Source organism: Podarcis gaigeae (assembly GCF_964106915.1).
Source record: "Podarcis gaigeae genome assembly, chromosome: 12".
Taxonomy (NCBI): domain Eukaryota; kingdom Metazoa; phylum Chordata; class Lepidosauria; order Squamata; family Lacertidae; genus Podarcis; species Podarcis gaigeae.
The window spans coordinates 56,082,815-56,102,402 of record NC_139688.1 but is presented as its reverse complement, the minus strand read 5'-3'; the positions used below and the strand labels follow the sequence as shown (position 1 = coordinate 56,102,402).

Sequence of the window (19,588 nt, the reverse complement as noted above, 5' to 3'; positions counted from 1 at the left end):
TGGACCTAACGGTCAGGGGTACCTTTACCTTTAAAAAATAAGGGGGGGAAGATCAGCAACAGGGTATCTAAAATACAAAAGAAATGTGCAAAAACAGAATCTTCACTCTAATCAAAAGTAGCTCTAAATCGTGGCACCAACACAGAAAATGTCTGACCCTCCCAGCTCTCACCTGAGACCTTTCCTTCCCCTTCCCAGTTTCTCCACCATGGGAACATTTTCCTGTGCTGCTCAATTCCTACATTGCTTTCCCATGCTTAGGCATTCACTGCTGCCTTTAAAATTGAGATGAGGGTGTAAAACATTGCATGGGAAGATGCTGTTTGAACTCCAGGTATGCTGATCTCATGTTACCTAGTAGCATAGGAGGAAAGCAAATCTGTTTGCCTTCGGGCTAGATATATTTTCACTTTTATGTTTCAGCTGAGCTGTATGGTTTGCTCCCTGTTTTCTGTGGGTATTTGATTGCAGTGCAAATGGTTTTCTTTTCTTTCTTTTTCTGCTGTTTGCAAAGGAATTGTGATATTGCTTCTTCCCAGGTTATTGCTGTGAAGCTGGTCGCGGAAGTAAAAATGTAGATTTCTAATTAATCCCTAGGTTAATGCTGAAAAGTGATGCCAGGGCAATAATCAACACCCTGTAAACAAGCATTTTCAACTCAAGTTTAGAAGCAGCTGGAGGCATGTGAGCATCTTCAGATAATTATTACCTGCTCTGCTGCCACAAATTGCTTGGAGGGAGAGGGATGAAACATGAACTCAGCAGAAGTTGCGCATCCAAAGCTTGGGCCCCATCTGCACTATAAATTGAAAGCAGTTTCATACCACCTTAAACAGTCAATGGTATCCCCCAGAGAATCCTGGGAATGCTTGTGCTCAGAAGTCTTGGGAGACCCCTGTTCCCCCCAAGGAGCTCCAATTCCCAGAATTCCCCAGGGAAGGTTAGGTAAAGGTAAAGGGACCCCTGACCATTAGGTCCAGTCATGGCCGACTCTGGGGTTGCGACGCTCATCTCGCTTTATTGGCCGAGGGAGCCGGCGTACAGCTTCCGGGTCATGTGGCCAGCATGACTAAGCCACTTCTGGCGAACCAGAGCAGCACACAGAAACACCGTTTACCTTCCGCCCGAGTGGTACCTATTTATCTACTTGCACTTTGATGTGCTTTCGAACTGCTAGGTTGGCAGGAGCAGGGACTGAGCAACAGGAGCTCTCCCTGTCACGGGGATTCAAACCGCCGACCTTCTGATCGGCAAGTCCTAGGCTTTGTGGTTTAACCCACACTGACTATTAAATCTACTCTGAGAATTGTAGCTGTGTGAAGGGAATAGGGGCTTCCTAACAACTCTCTGCACCCTTAGTAACCACAATTTCCTTTGGGGAAAGCGCTATGACGCTGTTTTGGCTGTATAATGCAGATGGGGCCTCAGTCTCTTTTCAGATGATACCTTTATACTGCAGGGCTTGCCATCTGCAGATTCGGCTCAAAAGGACCCTGTCCAAGACCAGGGGAGCTACTGGCAGTCAGTGTAGGCAATACTGAGCTCGATGGAACAGTGGCCTCATAAGACAAGTTTATGTTACATCAATGGTGAGGTCGTGTGACTAAGGACCAGAACTGTTGCTTCCAGAGCTTCATATGGAAGCTGCTATGTGACTTTCCAACATGTCGTCTTTTGAAGCACCAGAACCTTGGATGCTCTTTTGGAACATGGTCAGAGGGGGCCTCATCTTCTCTCATGGCAGACAGTTTGCCTTTTGAGCAAATGAAGATAAAGCTTTTTTTCCCATTTTTTCAGCCCATGCAGAAGAAGCTCTGCCTGTGGGGCCACTTAAATATAGTGGATGGACAGAGAGCTGAACTAGCAGGAGCTGGTTTTGAATCCTTGCTCAGGTCTGAAACAGCCACGCAGAGAAGAGATTAGGGGTACAGATGGTAGCAACATCCAGAACAGTCCAAGGCCCGGTTTCAGGCAACCAGGGCTCCTGCAAAACGCAGGTCAAGGAGTAGTCGAAGTGAACCAAGATTTCAGTAGACATTTTCCCAGCAATGCTGGTGGCATTTTGAGATGTGTGGGAGGGAGTAGACTAGCAGCGGTGCCTGTCAAAAATATGAAGTGTTTGATGTTAATGCAACTTTGAGAAGTAGATTTTTAATCTACTTAAAAATTTGAAGCCGAAAAAGGAAAACTTTTTTAATGCTACTTACAGATAGGTTTAGACTTAAGTATGTCAGCGAATGTGGGGCGGCGGGGGGGGGGGATGCAGTGCTTTATATTTATTCAAAGTGGGAGTTTCTCCTCCCGCACAGTTTCCAGATTGGCTTGTCTTCCTATCTGAGCTGCCTTTAATTTCAAAGGATTCATAGCACAAATGCAAAATGTCACGACTCAGTCTGAAGCTGAAAAGGGAGTAAGTTTTCCAAAAATCCACAGCTGCCCAGAGGGCTTTAAGACTATATCCTGGAGGTTATGTTCACATGAGCAGGGAAAATAGTGGGCATAGCCAGGGGGGTGGGGGGCTGCGCCCCCTAAATCAAGTAAATAAATAAAAATACTTAATGCATCAGTTGTGTAAGATAACTTGGTGCTGTCCCCCCCCCCCAACATAAATCCTGGCTACACCTATGTGTTCCATACAAACACACATATACATAAATACAAATTACTGTAATGAAAAATCATGCCTACATGATTTAGAAAATGCAACCATATTCTGGTTGTAGCACATGTCTCAGAATGTACTGTGCTGTAATAGTGGAAGGGTTATATGAAGACAGCCGAAAAATGACAAAAAAAAAAGAGTTACATTGTGTTTTGCTATGGTAACTGAGTATAGGAGTAATTTTTTTGTGCCTTTTGTGTTGCATCCCATAGAAAGGGAATATATAAGCCATATGGGATTTTTCTCTTTCCTTTGTATGCATGGTTATCTGAGTGTATTGTCTGGAACTTCCACCCAAAAATGCTGGTTCCTCTGTCAGGTTATCAGGGCAAATGTGCCTGTTTCATTTTTCCACAGCAAACCTAATGCAAAGTGAATAGTTCACAGTTCTTCCATGCTCCTCATATGCTTCAACATCATGAAATGCAGCAAATGAACAAAGGGCCATTATTCTTTTAACATGACAAATTATATGGTTCTAGCCTGGAGCTTATCACAGTGGTCCCAGATTTTGAAATGATCGGCTCTTCAGATGATTGAATACATGTACCATGGATTTATTTGAAGATGGGTGCCCAAATGATGGACATTCATAAAGATTTATGGCATGCATACCTGCATGCATACAACCCCACCAGCAATGAAAACCTCATAACTTGAGGGCAGTTCATGCCTTTTATATCCTAGTGATGAATTTCAACAGATGGATTTATTGTTTTCATATACAAGATGAAATTCACCGTTTATCAAATCACATTTTAAATAAGAAAGCCTCTTATTTCAATGACAGCATTTCCCATCGAGGGAAAGAAATATTTTTCTCCTCCCCTAATATTTTAAAGGTAGAGTAGTTGTGCTTTTGAATGTGAATGTTGACGGTAGTCAAGCTGAAATTTCAGTCACGCATAGCCCCAACCACCAAGGTGGTTTTAAACATTTGTGCTGAGAAGGTTTTCGTTCCCTCCCTCCTCTTGGATCTAAGGCCTGCTAAGCTCGCCAACTCTGGAAGGCTCTGGGACGCTCTCCTGAGATCATACGAGTCCCTGCAAGATCTTGGGCAAGCATCACAAACCTTCCAGGGCCAGTGCAGCAAGCAGGCCTTGCCCAGCAAGGAAGGCTGAGAGCACAAAAGCTCTTTTCTTAAACCACAGAGCCTAGGACTTGCCGATCAGAAGGTCAGCAGTTCGAATCCCCGTAACGGGGTGAGCTCCTGTTGCTCGGTCTCTGCTCCTGCCAACCTAGCAGTTCGAAAGCACGTCAAAGTGCAAGTAGATAAATAGGTACCGCTCTGGCGGGAAGGTAAACAGCGTTTCCGTGCGCTGTTCTGGTTTGCCAGAAGCGGCTTAGTCATGCTGGCCACATGACCCGGAAGCTGCACGCCGGCTCCCTCGGCCAGTAAAGCGGGATGAGCGCCACAACCCCAGAGTCGGCCACGACTGGACCTAATGGTCAGGGGTCCCTTTACCTTTAGGGATGCGGGAGGCGCTATGGGTTAAACCACAGAGCCTAGGACTTCCTGATCAGATGGTCGGCGGTTTGAAACCCCGCGATGGGGTGAACTCCTGTTGCTCAGTCCCAGCTGCTGCTAACCTAGCAGTTCAAAAGCACATCAAAGTGCAAGTAGATAAATAGGTACCGCTCCGGCGGGAAGGTAAACAGCGCTTCTGTGCTCCTCTGGTTCACCAGAAGTGGCTTAGTCCTGCTGGCCACATGACCCGGAAGCTGTACGCCAGCTCCCTCGGCCAGTAAAGCGAGATGAGCGCTGCAACCCCAGAGTCAGCCACGACTGGACCTAACGTTCAGGGGTCCCTTTATCTTTAACCCAAGTAGATACAGTGCAAAAAGACCAGGGTGCTGGTTTGGCGTGCTGGCTCTGGGAGTGCTAAACATGATTTTATTGTATACACATAACCCTTAGAACCAACCCCCCCATAAGATGAGGGATTACTATATGGCATCTTTTTTTAAAAAAAGTCTTTATCTAGAAATAAAAACCAGGCTTTATTTTTTTTACTGCAACAATTCATGTCCCTCTTGTTGGTAACATCCTCAGTCCATCCTGTAGGTCTGCTGTGTTTGTCACATATGGGTTAATGTACGGTATTGCTTATTTTCAGCATAGCTCTTAAGGGGCTTATCGTTGTTTTAAAAATATTTTGAAGTGGGAAAGTAGGGCTGCATGTGAAGGCAAAATGCTGGACATCTGTTATTTCTGGTGTTGGCTGCCCTGAGCCTGGTCTTGGCTGGGGAGGGCAGGGTATAAATAAAATTTATTATTAATTTGTTAATTTGTTAATTTGTTAATTTATTAATTTATTAATAAATTAATTTATTAATTTATTAATTTATTAATTTATTAATTTATTAATTTATTAATTTATTAATATGACCATTGCATTCTATTACTGGGAAACATTGGGGCAGAAATTAACGTATCAAAAGTAACTATGAGGAGGAGTTTTTTGTATTGTAAGTAAGGTACATCAAACACCAGCATAAAATTAAGAATTTAGGCGTGTTAAAGTTTGAGAAGAATGTTTCCATTGCTGAATTTCTGCACAGCTGTGAATTTGTTTGAATTCTGTTTAGCCCAGGAATTTGGAAATACAGCCATGTTAGTTCCCGAAAGTCGCAAACCCAGAAATGACTGTTCTGGTTTGCAAACTATTTTTGGAAGCCGAACATCCAACGTGGCTTCCGCGGTTTCCAACTGGAGCTTCAGGAAAGCCCCCCTGGTTCCCTCTCCTCCCCCCTCAGAAGACTCCTCATTCTGGAGCAGCCCCTGATCTCCTCACAGGGGCAGGGCGAGGAGGGGGCCGGATGCTGAGCAAGGAGGAAGGGGCCCTGGCAGAAGCGCCCCCAGAGAGCCTTCCATTTCCCCTAGGGCAGGTGGGTCAGAGGGTGCCTCTAGGTCTCAACCCCTTTCTTCAGGCCCACAGGCGGTCCCAAGGGGGTGGGCTCCCTTGGGAATCACTGCCCCTCCCACTTCGGCAGCATTTGGGATGCAAGTGCCCCTGGGTGACCCATGTAGGGCAGCCACTTGGTCCTCTCCTTCCACCTTCATGAGACACCTTCAATTCCTCCTTTGGAAGAATAGGTGGTGGACCTGGCCATTGCTGAGATACATCTGACATCATGTGAAATATACTCGGAGTCGAGAGTGGATTTCATCCTCTTTATTCAGCTCGTAGTGGTGAGGAGGAATGGAAGTTCCCCCAGAATGTCTGCCTTATATACATTATTTACACAATGGGCCCCCCGTGATTGGCTAATTCCGGGATTCTCCTGTAGGCCAATCAGGTTGTGGATTTCCTTCTACCTGGAGCTGGATTGGGTGGTTCCTGTGGACCAATCAGACTGCTGCGTTCTGGATCCTATTGTTCTAGGACCAATCAGACTGCTGCATTCTGGATCCTATTGTTCTAGGACCAATGAGACTGCTGCCTTTTGGATCCTATTCAGCTCAGTACATAACACCATGGATTCTAATTTTCCCCTACGGGAGAAGCAAACGCTGGTCCTTAGCGTGATAAGCTCCTTCTCTCTAGGCAGAATTGGGATCTGGCCCTCCCAGGTGCTGCATGGAGGGGAGGCTATCGGATGCTGAATCTCGGAGGGTTGCCCAGACGACTAGGAGACTTTTGGTCCAGGGGCCTCCTTTTTTTTCTTCCCTTCTCAGCCCATATCAGGATTATTTCCCTTCTTCCCGTCACCTGGACTAGTTAAAGGAGCCAGTAGGGACCTTTTCTTTCATGCAGTGAACAAGAGGGGCATGTGCCTTTGAAATCACTGTGTTCCGGTCGGCCAGTTGGTGCCAAAGAAGGATGGAACTTTCTTTATGTATGCGACAACAGCAGCAAGAATACTTATTGCAAAGTATTGGAAGACACAAGATTTACCCACCCGGGAAGAATGGCAGATGAAGATGATCAATTATATGGGACTGGCAGAAATGACCAGCAGAATCCAAGACCAGGGAAAAGAGGCGGCGGAAGAAGATTGGAAGAAGTTTAAAGACTATTTGCAGAAATATTGTAAAATTAAGGAATGTTAGAATGATATTGGATAGAAATTAAGCGGTTTTCAGCTGTAATGTATAAAAGAGATGGAAAATAAGGTTTTGAAATAATTAAAAGAATCAGTGGTGAGGATTTGCTAAACAAACAAATTGAATTAGAATATAAGAAAGGGAGGTATGAGGAGGTCTGGAAAATAAGTTAAATGAAAATAAGTAAGTGGAAACTTTATGTGTTTTTAAATTGTTTTTATTTTTTTGTATTTTTGTACTTTTGTATTTCTGTTTTTCTTTTCTTTTTGTTTTATAATGTATTATCTTTGAAAATCTTAATAAATATCTTAAAAAATAAATAAATGAAATCACTGTGTTCCTCTCCTGTTCCTTAGTTGTTCTTGTGTGACTATACAGTTACTTGCTCAAGCACAGGTTGAAGTGGAGCAAGGGCCTTGTCTCTCCCCCAAAGTATCCTCAAAGGTTTTTTTAAGAGACTTTCTGCCAGTGGTGAGATGGGCAGAGACAAACCCACATCCTGGATCCTCGTTCTCCCCTACAGAGAAGGAACTAATCATGCTAAGTACCAATGTTTGCTTTTCTCCCCCTAGGAAAACATTCATCGGTTATCAGGCGTGTGTTCAGTTCCTTTTCTAAAGCAGCTGTGTGAGAAAATCCAATCGTATGTATTATTTCCTTTTTTAAAAAATAAATAAATCTTTATGCTACCCATTGATTGAAATATATTTTTAGTTTACTGCAGAAGGTACATATTGCTCAGCGCACGCACACACACACACACACACACACACACACACCCCACTTCTCAAACAGCATAACACCTCCCCATTATATTCTCTGAAAAAGGAGATATAATCTGCCAGACAATGTTGGTGCCACAAGAGCCCTTTGAACACTTAGAGATCAAAATGCTGTATTCATAGCTATATTGTCATTTGTTCTCCATGTGCTGATGTTAAATGCATTTTTAAATCTTGCTGCCCGTGTTGGCTTTGTGACTCAGTTCCACTATATAGAAGGCCTAGAAGCTGGAAATCTGTTAATAACCACTTAGTACACAGGTTATTAGTACACAGGTTAGGGACGCAGGTGGCATTGTGGGTTAAACCACAGAGCCTAGGGCTTGCCGATCAGAAGGTCGGCGGTTCGAAACCCCGCGACGGGGTGAGGTCCCATGGCTCAGTCCCTGCTCCTGCCAACCTAGCAGTTCAAAAGCACGTCAAAGTGCAAGTAGATAAATAGGTACCGCTCTGGCGGGAAGGTAAACGGTGTTTCCGTGCACTGCTCTGGTTCGCCAGAAGCAGCTTAGTCATGCTGGTCACATGACCCGGAAGTTGTATGCCGGCTCCCTCGGCCAATAAAGCGAGATGAGCACCACAACCCCAGAGTTGGTCACGACTGGACCTAATGGTCGGGGGTCCCTTTACCTTTACCTTTTACACAGGTTATAAAAAACACGTGTGCTGGTGCTTCTTGAAAATGTCACTGTAGGGTAAGAGTTGTGCAAAATTTGTGTAATGTTACATTTCGTGAAAACGTCACTGATTCCCTGTATATCAAAGATGCTAATGCCAGCACTACGAAAGAGGAACTGATATTATCAAGGATGGATGCAATAAATATAGGGTGAGTTAGAGACAATGTCTGGGTACCTTACAGTGGGGACGACCAGCCCATTTTACATCGAGGGCCACATTCTTTTAGGGGTAGTCTCTCAGGGGCCACTTGCCAATTGTGGGTGGAGCCAAAGTCCAAGAGAGGCAAAAGTATTATCCAGAATCATTTCCACCCTGCTTCAGTTTTCACAATTGGAAATTGGATTAGAATTTCCAATCTTGTGTCAGTCTATTCAGAAGTAAGTCCCACTGTGTTTGATGGAGTTACTCTCAAACACCGGCGGAGGAAGGGGGGCGGGGGAGTGTATTGCCCCCGGCACTATTGGGGAGGGGGGTACCATCGCAGCTGCCCTCCGACATGCGCTGCGCACCCCCCACCATGTGCCACGCCCCCGGAACGCACGCCAGCCACGCCCTCGCCTGCTTTCCGCCCCCGGTGCTGGAGCATGCAGCTTCGCCACTACTCTCAAATAAGTATTATGGTGGGTGAATTATAAGAACAGTCCAATATAGATACTGTTCTGGAAAGCAAATGAAATTACCGTATTTTTCGCTCTATAAGACGCACTTTTCCCCTCCTAAAAAGTAAGGGGAAACGTGTGTGCGTCTTATGTGCAGGCTGCGCAGCTATCGCTGAACCCAAGAGAACAAGAGGGATCGGTGCGCACCGATCCCTCTTGCTCTTCTGGCTTCAGGGATAGCCACGCAAAGCCTCTTGAGCGCAACGGGAGTGCTCTTCCCTCTTTGCTCAGGAGGCTTTGCGTTGCTTTCTTGTTTTCCTCCTCTAAAAACTAGGTGCGTCTTATAGAGCGAAAAATACAGTAATTCTTTTCTGACTTTAGTGTGCTAGACACACACTATATGGCAGGAACCAGCCAATTATTGATCAGACAACTGGATGGCGTTTTTTCCCCCAAGACATATAAACTGGAAAGATGTTTATTCAAAAATCATCCATTTATTTTTATATAGTAACATACTGTTCATTCCAGTTGTTCCGAAACTGCACCAGGAGGGGGAAAATGGTTTCAAATGTAAAAAAAGGGGGGGTGAACAGAGAGGAAGGCACACTGATGGTATGCTAGAATTGGGGCCGCTTCAAGAGGTATCAGAGGCGGCATAAAATGAAGTCAGGGGCTGTATGTGGTTCCTGGGCCTCAAGTTGCCCACCTGTGCCTTGTAGAAAGAAAAGGGGAAACAGGACTAAAGGAAATTATTGATTCTAATAACTCAGAGCACCTGGCAGCACAGATATTTTTTATCTTTTAACTAACAACATGCGGTTTGTGTCATCTCCTTACTACATTGTTTATGACTCTTGCTCTTGATTTTAGCAGAGTAAGGAGGAAAGCTAACGGACCAAAGAAAAACCCCAAACAATTTTAAACAAGCGTTTTAGTGTCAGATACAGATTTACTGCATAAAATCTGTGATACTAAATCCCAGGGCTTGAGAGTGAAAATCATCCAAGTAGAAGAAGCTCCCACTTGTGATAATAAAAGGATATAGCCTTGAAGCAGGTTTCTAAGGAAAAGGTAGTTTTTTTCTTAAAAGCATATTTTAAGCCAAGACTTGGGTACCTTTCTGAAAACCATTCCCCCCCCCCCCCAAAAAAAAAACCCCTCCAGGAGTTGGGCTAATTTCATACTCTAGAGCAGGACTGGAGGACCTTTGGCCCTGCAGATGTTGCTGAAATATAACTCCCATCATTGCTAGCAAGCATGGCCATTGGTCAGGGATGGCAGGCAGGACCAGTAACCTAAGGCTGCCATACATCTGGGTTTATTGGACTGACAAAATGGTGTCCAGGCAGATTTTAATTTGGACCATATGTCCATACTAGGGCTGGGCCGATGTATCGTCCAAAACCGGTTTGAAGTCCATATTGTGATACTGATTTGATAATTTTTGACCTGGCAATATATCACAAATCATGGTGTGTGTGTGTGAACACGCGCTATGGAAAAATCGCCATATGGGGAAAACCTTGAAGCCAACCAGTGCCTCTACATAGCTCCATCCTTATTTCAGACTGTGATACAGTCAAACCTCTTCTTACGTCCGCCTCTGCTTGCGTCTATTTCACCCAACGTCTGCGGCAAACCCAGAAGTAACCGATGGGTTTGCCGCAGTTGGCGCATGCGCAGAAGTGGGCAATCGCCGCCTGTGCACAACGGCGCCTCTCCCAGCAACCCGTTTCGACCTCTGGATGCAGCTCCGGAACGGATTATGATCGCAGGTAGAGGTTCCACTGTATATCAGTATATCACAATGTTTAGCTGGTGGTATATCAAGAAGTTGAAAACCAGATATCGCCTGGCCCTAGTCCATACCTACGAGCTGTTCGCCATCCAGAAAGTGATGTTCTCATGAGCTAGATCCTATACTTATATGGAACGCCACAGTTACAGTGCCAAGGATGAAGGAAAGCAAGAAAAAACTATCTGTATTCCATACATGTAAGGTAGCTCTGACCGCCACTCTGCTTGGATAAGCTATGTGAAATTCACGTGTGCAAATGTTGATCAACAGAGGCTGATGTGCACAAGGATCACTAACCAACTTGCTCCAGGTGCTCACAATGACCAATGTGCTTAGTTTAATATCAACTCCTAGGCCAAAGAATGAAAACTGTTTTTTTTTTAAAGCTCTTTTCTATATATAATAACAATTGCTCGCAGAATAGATGTGTGTATGTTAGAGCTGTTAATGGTACAGAAGTGATAAGCGGAACTCTTTATAGCACTGTTTGCAAAAAAAGAAAGAAAAATGTTTGTGAGCGTTGTGTTTATCCTTCCAGACTTATCCGTAGTAAGTTACCTTTCGAAGACCTTGATGGAGATAAATTTAGTCGTTATCCGGTAAGTAAAGTCATATGCCAGCAACAAGATTCTCACAAGAGTCCCTTCTAGTATCTATAAAACCCATCACTTTGTAAAGTAGTAGTCCAAGACCGTGGGGTACTCTCTATTATTTTGAAATATTGTTTCCTTCATGGTGAAGAAAAATAATTATTCCTTTCATATTCTTTCTGGAGGCTTGGCCATGGAAATACATTGCCCAGAGAAGCAAAGAGTGTCATGTTTATTGAATTATTAATAAAACATGAAGCAAACTTATATGAAAAAGTATTAAAATTGTCAGGGTGTCTTATTTCTGCATGAAAATAAGCAGTGTGTCATATATAATTTTTTTTAAAAAGGCAGCTGGGAGGGTTGGTTTATGAATCTCTTGCCCCCTTCTGTAGTTAGATTTTTATTTTAGATGTTTAATGGTTGACTGGAAGGGGGCGGAATTACAACGCTACACTCTTCTTCATTTCTCTTCCTGGTTAGACCTTAAGAGGATATCACTGGAGAGGCAGAGACTGTGACGATATCAAGGCCTCTGTGTATCCTGGCAGACGGTAATTTGGGTGGTTTAAATTATACTCTCTTATTAGGACAAATCACTTCTTTAGATATTATATTATAGCTTCAGGTTTCCAATAGTGTGGGTAGCTTTGTGGGATTCCAAATGGTTTGCCCATGAGAAGGTCTGCATGATATGTGTGGGAACTGGTGTAGAGTGGATTTAGATAGTCAGGATAGCCACACAGCAGAAACATAGTTTATGCATATCCTGAATTGCTATCTATTTATTTTCATAAAGTATTTTATTTATTATAAAATATTTTAATGCTACATTTCGGCACAAAACATTCACAAAAACGCACAACATTCATGCATCATAAAGAACAAACCTGTATCTCTTTTTAGACATTGCTGTTTTCCCATACAGTTATGTTTAAAAACTTTTTTCTAAAAAAATTTGAACATTTGTTCAGGGCTTCATCCATTAGCATCAGTACTTTACATTGATAGTCTTGCTTTTTCTTGCTGGGAAAAAGCATCTGCAAAACATGGTGTGAAGTTACATGACTTCACACCAAAGTGAAAGTCAGCATTCTGGTGGAAGCTCTGTGTGTGTGTGTGTGTGTGTGTGTGTGTGTGTAAAATGCTACCTTAACCCATTTCTGAAATGTATTAATTTCCTTTCTATTGTAGCCCTGATAACTGGGATGCAGATAAGGACTCCAACTGTAATGGAATATGGGTGAGTTGTTGGAGGTTATATTTTGACATTTCCCGCAGATGTTCAATTCCGATTTTGAAAGCTGCCTATGTGAGTTTTTACTTCATGTGTTTTCAAAAGAATAGACTTCCCCAGGTTAAGAATACATCTGTAATGCCTCCGCAGGTATTACCTTGGGGACAATCTTACCTTTAAAAAACTGTTATGAAAGTTGCCCCCGCTGCTTCTGACTCTTTTGGATAGTGAAACTTAAATATGTAATCCTTATTTCAAAACTCGTGCATTCATGGGATACCAAAAAGCAACAAGGTGAGGGTAAAAACCTGGTTTATTTTATTTCAGTGATAGGTCTAGGAATCCTTGACACATGGCAAACCACTTATGAAAATGAAGAGGATTTCAAAAGGGCTTGTGAAATGGCCTTGGGATTTCAAAGAAAGAAAACCTCAGAGAATTACTGGGTCCTTGAGTGCATCACTTTGGATGCTAGAAAATGTGTTCACTACTACTGCTCCTACTATTACTATTACTATTACTACTACTACAACTACAACTACTACTACAACTACTACTACTATTGATTTATTAAATTTGTATACCACCCTTCATCCAAGAACACAGAGTGGTTCACAACAGAAGAATACAGTGGTGCCTCGCAAGACGAAATTAATTCGTTCCGCGAGTCTCTTCGTCTTGCGGTTTTTTCATCTTGCGAAGCACGGCTATTAGCGGCTTAGTGGCTTTAAGAAAAAGGAAACAAACTCGCAAGAACTCGCAAGACGTTTCGTCTTGCAAAGCAAGCCCATAGGGAAATTCGTCTTGCGAAGCACCTCAAAAAACGGAAAACTCTTTCGTCTAGCGAGTTTTTCGTCTTGCGAGGCATTCGTCTTGCAGGGCACCACTGTACAAAATGAGAATACAAAAGACATAATAAAACACAGACTAAAACAAACCAGTAACCCCCCCTCCCACAAAACACATTTCAAAAGCCATCGAATGCTAATCAGCTGAATGCCGGGTTGAAGGGAAATGTTTTCGCCTGGCCCCCAAAAATATGTGACGAAGGCACCAGGTGAGCCTCCCTGAGGGGAGCGTTCCACAAATGGGGAGCCACTATTTATGATACAATTATTTCATTATCGGAATTTTGATTTGGTCGTTTATATTTTTGGTTACTTACATGCTTATATGGAAGCCACACTGAATAATGTTTGTTTTAATTTAGATTAGTTTTATTTATCTTATTGCATTAGGAATCGGGGACGTGGGTAGCACTGTGGCCTAAAGCACTGAGCCTCTTGGACCTGTCGTTCATAAAGCTGGCAGTTTGAATCCCCGCGACGGGGTGAGCTCCTGTTGCTTTGTCCCAGCTCCTGCCAACCTAGCAGTTCGGAAGCACACCAAGTAGATAAATAGGTACCACTGAGGCGGGAAGGTTTCCCTGCGCTCTGGTTTCCGTCACAGTGTGCCATTGAGCCAGATGACCCGGAAAGCTGTCTGTGGAGAAATGCCAGCTCCCTTGGCCTGAAGCTTGATGAGCACTGCAACCCCGTAGTCACCTTTGACTGTCCAGGGGTCCTTTACCTATTTTTTCCACCTACATATAACATGTCTGGCTCATGCTATCCCTTTGTGTATGATAAAGGGAAGCCTCTTTGCCCATTCCTGCCATCATAGAAAAGTGATCCTCAGCTATTTGGGTCCCCCAAGTATTCATGTTGTTACTGCTCAATGTTTTCTAACAGACTGGGTTGCCTGCATTTCATTGTGTTGCTGGAACAATTCCTGAAAGAAAAGGTGAATGTGCATAACTTAATTGATGCTTCTCCTTTCTCATCCATTAGGGTATTGATCCAAAAGATGGCATCGCCTATGAGCAGAAATTTTGTAAAGGTAATTTCTCTAAATTTAAAATATAGCTGAGAATATTGTTTGCAAATTGCCCGTTTCATTAAAATTAATAATAATTCTGAAATATATGATGCAAAACAAAACAAAGGGAATGTATGAAAATACTACAAATAAGGGTCATCGGTACAATCCTTGTGTTGTTGTCAGATGTGCTGATTCCTTTTGAAAGCCAAGCTCAGGGAAACCAAGCTCTGCAGGTGGGAAGTTAATTGGCCTGTGGTACTGGTGTCACAGGACATGGGTGGCGCTGTGGGTTAAACCACAGAGCCTAGGATTTGCTGATCAGAAGGTCGGCGGTTCGAATCTCCGCGACAGGGTGAGCTCCCATTGCTCGGTCCCTGCTCCTGCCCACCTAGCAGTTCGAAGGCACGTCAAAGTGCAAGTAGATAAATAGGTACCGCTCCGGTGGGAAGGTAAGCGGCATTTCCATGCGCTGCTCTGGTTTGCCAGAAGCGGCTTAGTCATGCTGGCCACATGACCTGGAAGCTGTACGCTAGCTCCCTTGGCCAATAAAGAGAGATGAGTGCCACAACCCCAGAGTCAGTCACGACTGGACCTATGGTCAGGGGTCCCTTTACCTTTACTGGTGTCACAATGCCTCCCACTCCCTAACCCAGGGCAGTTTTAATTAAAAAAAGAACAGTTTCTGTTTAAAGGCACTATATAAACCTTGTTTCACAGGATAATAGGCAGGAAGAGCACTTCAAGTGTGGGAGAGAATCAGAGCTGTCAATCAGCCAGCATTTAAATGGAGGCTCACTTCACCAGGAAAAAACAACAGGCCAGTCTCCCTTTAAAAAAAAATATATATGCCTTTGAGCATCCAAATTTATTCATTTTCTTATTGCAGAATTAGTTACCAGTAATTCTGCAAGAGCCAGTGTTCCTGGGTTATATTATGTCGTCATAATCTCATGCATTTTTAGAAGGAAGCTGTCAAGGAGTCGGTGAAATTGTGAACTTGATTTCTGGAGATTAGGATACTGCCGTTCTGTCCTGCTGGAGGGAAGAAAATGACAAGAACCCACCGCAGAACTTAGACCGGGTGGAAACTGGCTGAGGCAGACATAGTTGGTTGGGCGGGTTGAGCTAAAAGCAGGGGTACTGACTTCCCCCCCACACACACACACATGGGGGGTGCATTACGTGACACTCAAGCGCTGGGCTGGGATGCGAGGGTGTCCTGCTGCTGTGATGCCAGCGTTTGTGCGCTGGATAGGGAGGATGAGGCGGAGCGGAGCCACAGGATTTTTGGGGGGCCCATCCCCCTCCTTGAAAATTTTGGGAGGGACTGAAGACCCCCTCACTCCCACTCCCCATCTTGCCTGGCTGAAAGAGAAGCTCTCTAGAAAGAGTGGGAAATAATAATAATAATAATAATAATAATAATAATAATAATAATACTGGCTGGGCTTCCCCAGCCACTCTGGGCAGCTTCCAACAAAATATTAAAATACAGTAATGCATCAAACATTAAAAGATTCCCTAAACAGGGCTGCCTTCAGATGTCTTCTAAAAGTCTGGTAGTTGTTGTTCTCTTAGTCATCTGGTGGGAGGGCGTTCCACAAGGCGGGTGCCACTACCGAGAAGGTCCTCTGCCTGGTTCCCTGTAACTTGGCTTCTCGCAGTGAGGGAACCGCCAAAACCCATAGATCTCATGCTTCCGAATTCATATAAACAGCCTTGTTCTTCTGAATTCCACTTCCTATTGCACATAAAAATATGTTATTAATGTAATGTTGTTGCTGGCAGTCGTGGAGTTCTTTTACAGAGGCAACAATGCCACGTAGTCAGTATCTAAATTAGCCCACAGCAGAGCTCAAAACTGTGTACTTCCCGATCAAACACAAATTGATCTAATGATGGTGCCTGTACATGATGGAAATCACCCCTGAATAGAACGAACATGGACCTTCCACTAGAATCATAGAATCCTAGAGTTGGAAGAGACCACAAGGGCCATCGAGTCCAACCCCCTGCCAAGCAGGAAACACCATCAGAGCACTCCTGACATATGGTTGCCAAGCCTCTGCTTAAAGACCTCCAAAGAAGGAGACTCCACCACACTCCTTGGCAGCAAATTCCACTGTCGAACAGCTCTTACTGTCAGGAAGTTCTTCCTAATGTTTAGGTGGAATCTTCTTTCTTGTAGTTTGGAACCATTGCTCCGTGTCCGCTTCTCTGGAGCAGCAGAAAACAACCTTTCTCCCTCCTCTATGGGACATCCTTTTATATATTTGAACATGGCTATCATACCACCCCTTAACCTCCTCTTCTCCAGGCTAAACATGCCCAGCTCCCTTAGCCGTTCCTCATAAGGCATCGTTTCCAGGCCTTTGACCATTTTGGTTGCCCTCCTCTGGACACGTTCCAGTTTGTCAGTGTCCGTCTTGAACTGTGGTGCCCAGAACTGGACACAGTACTCCAGGTGAGGTCTGACCAGAGCAGAATACAGTGGCACTATTACTTCCCTTGATCTTCCACAAGGTCTATTCTTGTGCCGCCACTAATGTTTAGTAGCTGCTTGGCAAACACAAAGCCAGTTAGTCATTAAGGAGGGAGCAGAAGTTAGACTATTTCCTGATTTTAAAAAAGCCAGTTTCTTTGAACTGGTTCTCAAGACACAGTAGGCCGAACTCCAGCTTAGTGAGCAAGTTTTCTAGGTCTCCAGAACTCTTTATGTTACTCAAAGCATGCTAATAAAGATGTAGCCCAATTGTGGATTTGGGGAGGCATTTTCTCTCTCTTGTGGACTAGGACGACTGCCTTGCTTTTTATGCACCCTGAAATTGCAAGAGATGTTATCAGGCACCATCCATCTTTAAAGGCTGGGTGCAGTGAAGCAGTCAGTGTTTATGAGAAGCTTGTAATTTTGCCCTAATAGACCAAATTGAGAGCAATGCTCTCAATGCCCTGATTTCACTAAATGTTCCACTTTTATTGAACGTACTGCAGATAGTAAAAATTTATGTTGCTCCCAGCAGGGTCCACTTTAAAGTACCAATTCAAGCTTTAAAAGCAGTCTAATAGAAATTGGTCTAATTTAGCATGCACTTTTTGTAAACTTGATTGATGTGTCCATTTATTTTCGGTTATTTATAGTGCAGAGGAAGTTAAAAATCTTATTTTAGGTTTGGAAATGAGCACAAATGGCCAAATCATTGTTTTGATTGCTCTTTGTGTGCTGGAACTGCCATGTGGGTTTTCTTAATGCGGTTGTGCTTTGTGCAGCATACGGATTTGCAATGTGAGAAAAAAATAATTAAGCTTTTAAAATTATTAATTGTCTTCCGCAGGGACAGAGTCCAAGGGAATCATTTTGTTGGGAGATTCAGCTGGGGCTCATTTTCACATCCCTCCTGAATGGGTGACAGCATCGCGAATGTCAGTGGTATGTCGTTTCAGCTGGTCATTGTACTGATCTCAACTGGCCGTCCTATAATTCACTTTCTTCTCTATTATTAAGGCTGCCCATTATAACTGCCCTCTATTATAAAGGGTGCCCATTGAGTGTCTACATATTTCTGGGAATGATCACTTTCAGCCACTGCTGTAATAATCATGGGAGGTTTTCAAGATATATTAAGAAACCAGAAACTCTTCTTTAGAAAGGAAAACATCTGTTCAGTTTATTAGTACAATGGATGTGTCTTGTTCCTCCCATGTTGGTTGGTTGGTTAAAATTATTTATAACCTGCTCTTCTTTCATCACACAATCCCAGAGCAAGAAACAACATTAAAATACAATAAAGCCATATTTCATTTAAATGCAACTTAATGTAAAAGCTCAACATCAAAAAAACCAAGATCATGGCCACTGGGCCCATCACCTCCTGTCAAATAGAAGGGGAAGAAATGGAGGCAGTGACAGATTTTACTTTCTTGGGCTCCATGATCACTGCAGATGGTGACAGCAGTCACGAAATTAAAAGACGACTGCTCCTTGGGAGAAAGGTGATGGCAAACCTAGACAGCATCTGAAAAAGCAGAGACATCACCTTGCCAACAAAGGTCCGTATAGTTAAAGCTATGGTTTTCCCAGTAGTGATGTATGGAAGTGAGAGCTGGACCATAAAGAAGGCTGATCGCCGAAAAATTGATGCTTTTGAATTATGGTGCTGCAGGAGACTCTTGAGAGTCCCATGGACTGCAAGAAGATCAAACCTATCCATTCTTAAGGAAATCAGCCCTGAGTGCTCACTGGAAGGACAGATCGTGAAGGTGAGGCTCCAATACTTTGGCCACCTCATGAGAAGAGAAGACTCCCTGGAAAAGACCCTGATGTTGGGAAAGATGGAGGGCACAAGGAGAAGGGGACGAGAGAGGATGAGATGGTTGGACAGTGTTCTGGAAGCTACAAACATGAGTCTGACCAAACTGCGGGAGGCAGTGGAAGACAGGAGTGCCTGGTGTGCTCTGGTCCATGGGGTCACGAAGAGTCGGACACGACTAAACGACTAAACAACAACAATGTGAAAGCAGACAATATACTAACACTGTAACTACAGCAGCCAAGAGGTGGGGGGCACCAATTTAACCAAATGCTTGGTTGAAATATCTACGGTTTTACCTGGTGCCAAAGCTCCATCAGTGTTGGTGCTTCAGAGAGGAGGGCATTCCAGAATTGGGGTGCCATTATTGAGAATGTCCTCTCACAAATCAGAACATACTGCATCTCAGAGAAGGGGCATCCTTCAATGACTACAAAGTCTGGGCAGGTGTATGAGGAAGCAGGTGGTCTTTCAGGTATCTGGGTCTTTTGGCCATTATAGCTTCCCCCACAAGTAATCACACCTCTGTTCTCATCTCAGGTGTTCTTGTCTTCTGCTGTACTGACTACAGTAGAATTACTACTTATCGCTAGTGAAATGTTCATCATTAGGGTCAGTAATAAATATTTGCAGGAGCTGTTGACAACAGTGCCGTAGGCAGAAGGCAGATTTCTGGGAAGCCCTTCAGCCAACATTAAGAGAACCCTTACGCCCCTCTGGTTTGGAAAACAAAAGTGTCTGTCATTCAAGAGGCCATGATGTTTCCTCTGCAGCCAAATGTATGAGACAAGGAAAAGATGCAGGAAGGTGCTCTCAAATTGTTTATGTGCAAGCTGTGTTTTCTTGGGGCGCCCTATTCAGTTTGAATCAGGTCAATAACAAGCAATAAGCTCATAGCCACCTTGTGCCTGGAGAAATCAACTGTCCCATAACCACCATTATTAACCATCTGAATAACATGTTCAAGAGACACCACTCAGCCCTCCACAAAGGCTTTTGAGGGGTTTCAGGGGGGAAAGGGCAC

General features: G+C 43.8%; 1 protein-coding gene across 2 annotated transcripts in view; it reads left to right on the top strand.

Moving 5' to 3' along the window:
* The window catches only part of AOAH (acyloxyacyl hydrolase), a 94,625-nt gene that overhangs the window by 40,600 nt on the left and 34,437 nt on the right, over window positions 1-19,588 (top strand). For both annotated transcript variants that reach the window (XM_083706352.1, XM_083706351.1), the window contains exons 7-12: window positions 7,283-7,353; window positions 11,109-11,169; window positions 11,644-11,714; window positions 12,355-12,403; window positions 14,227-14,275; window positions 17,590-17,684. In XM_083706352.1, coding sequence (XP_083562478.1) covers window positions 7,283-7,353; window positions 11,109-11,169; window positions 11,644-11,714; window positions 12,355-12,403; window positions 14,227-14,275; window positions 17,590-17,684 — 396 coding nt within the window. The remainder of the gene's footprint in view (window positions 1-7,282; window positions 7,354-11,108; window positions 11,170-11,643; window positions 11,715-12,354; window positions 12,404-14,226; window positions 14,276-17,589; window positions 17,685-19,588) is intronic.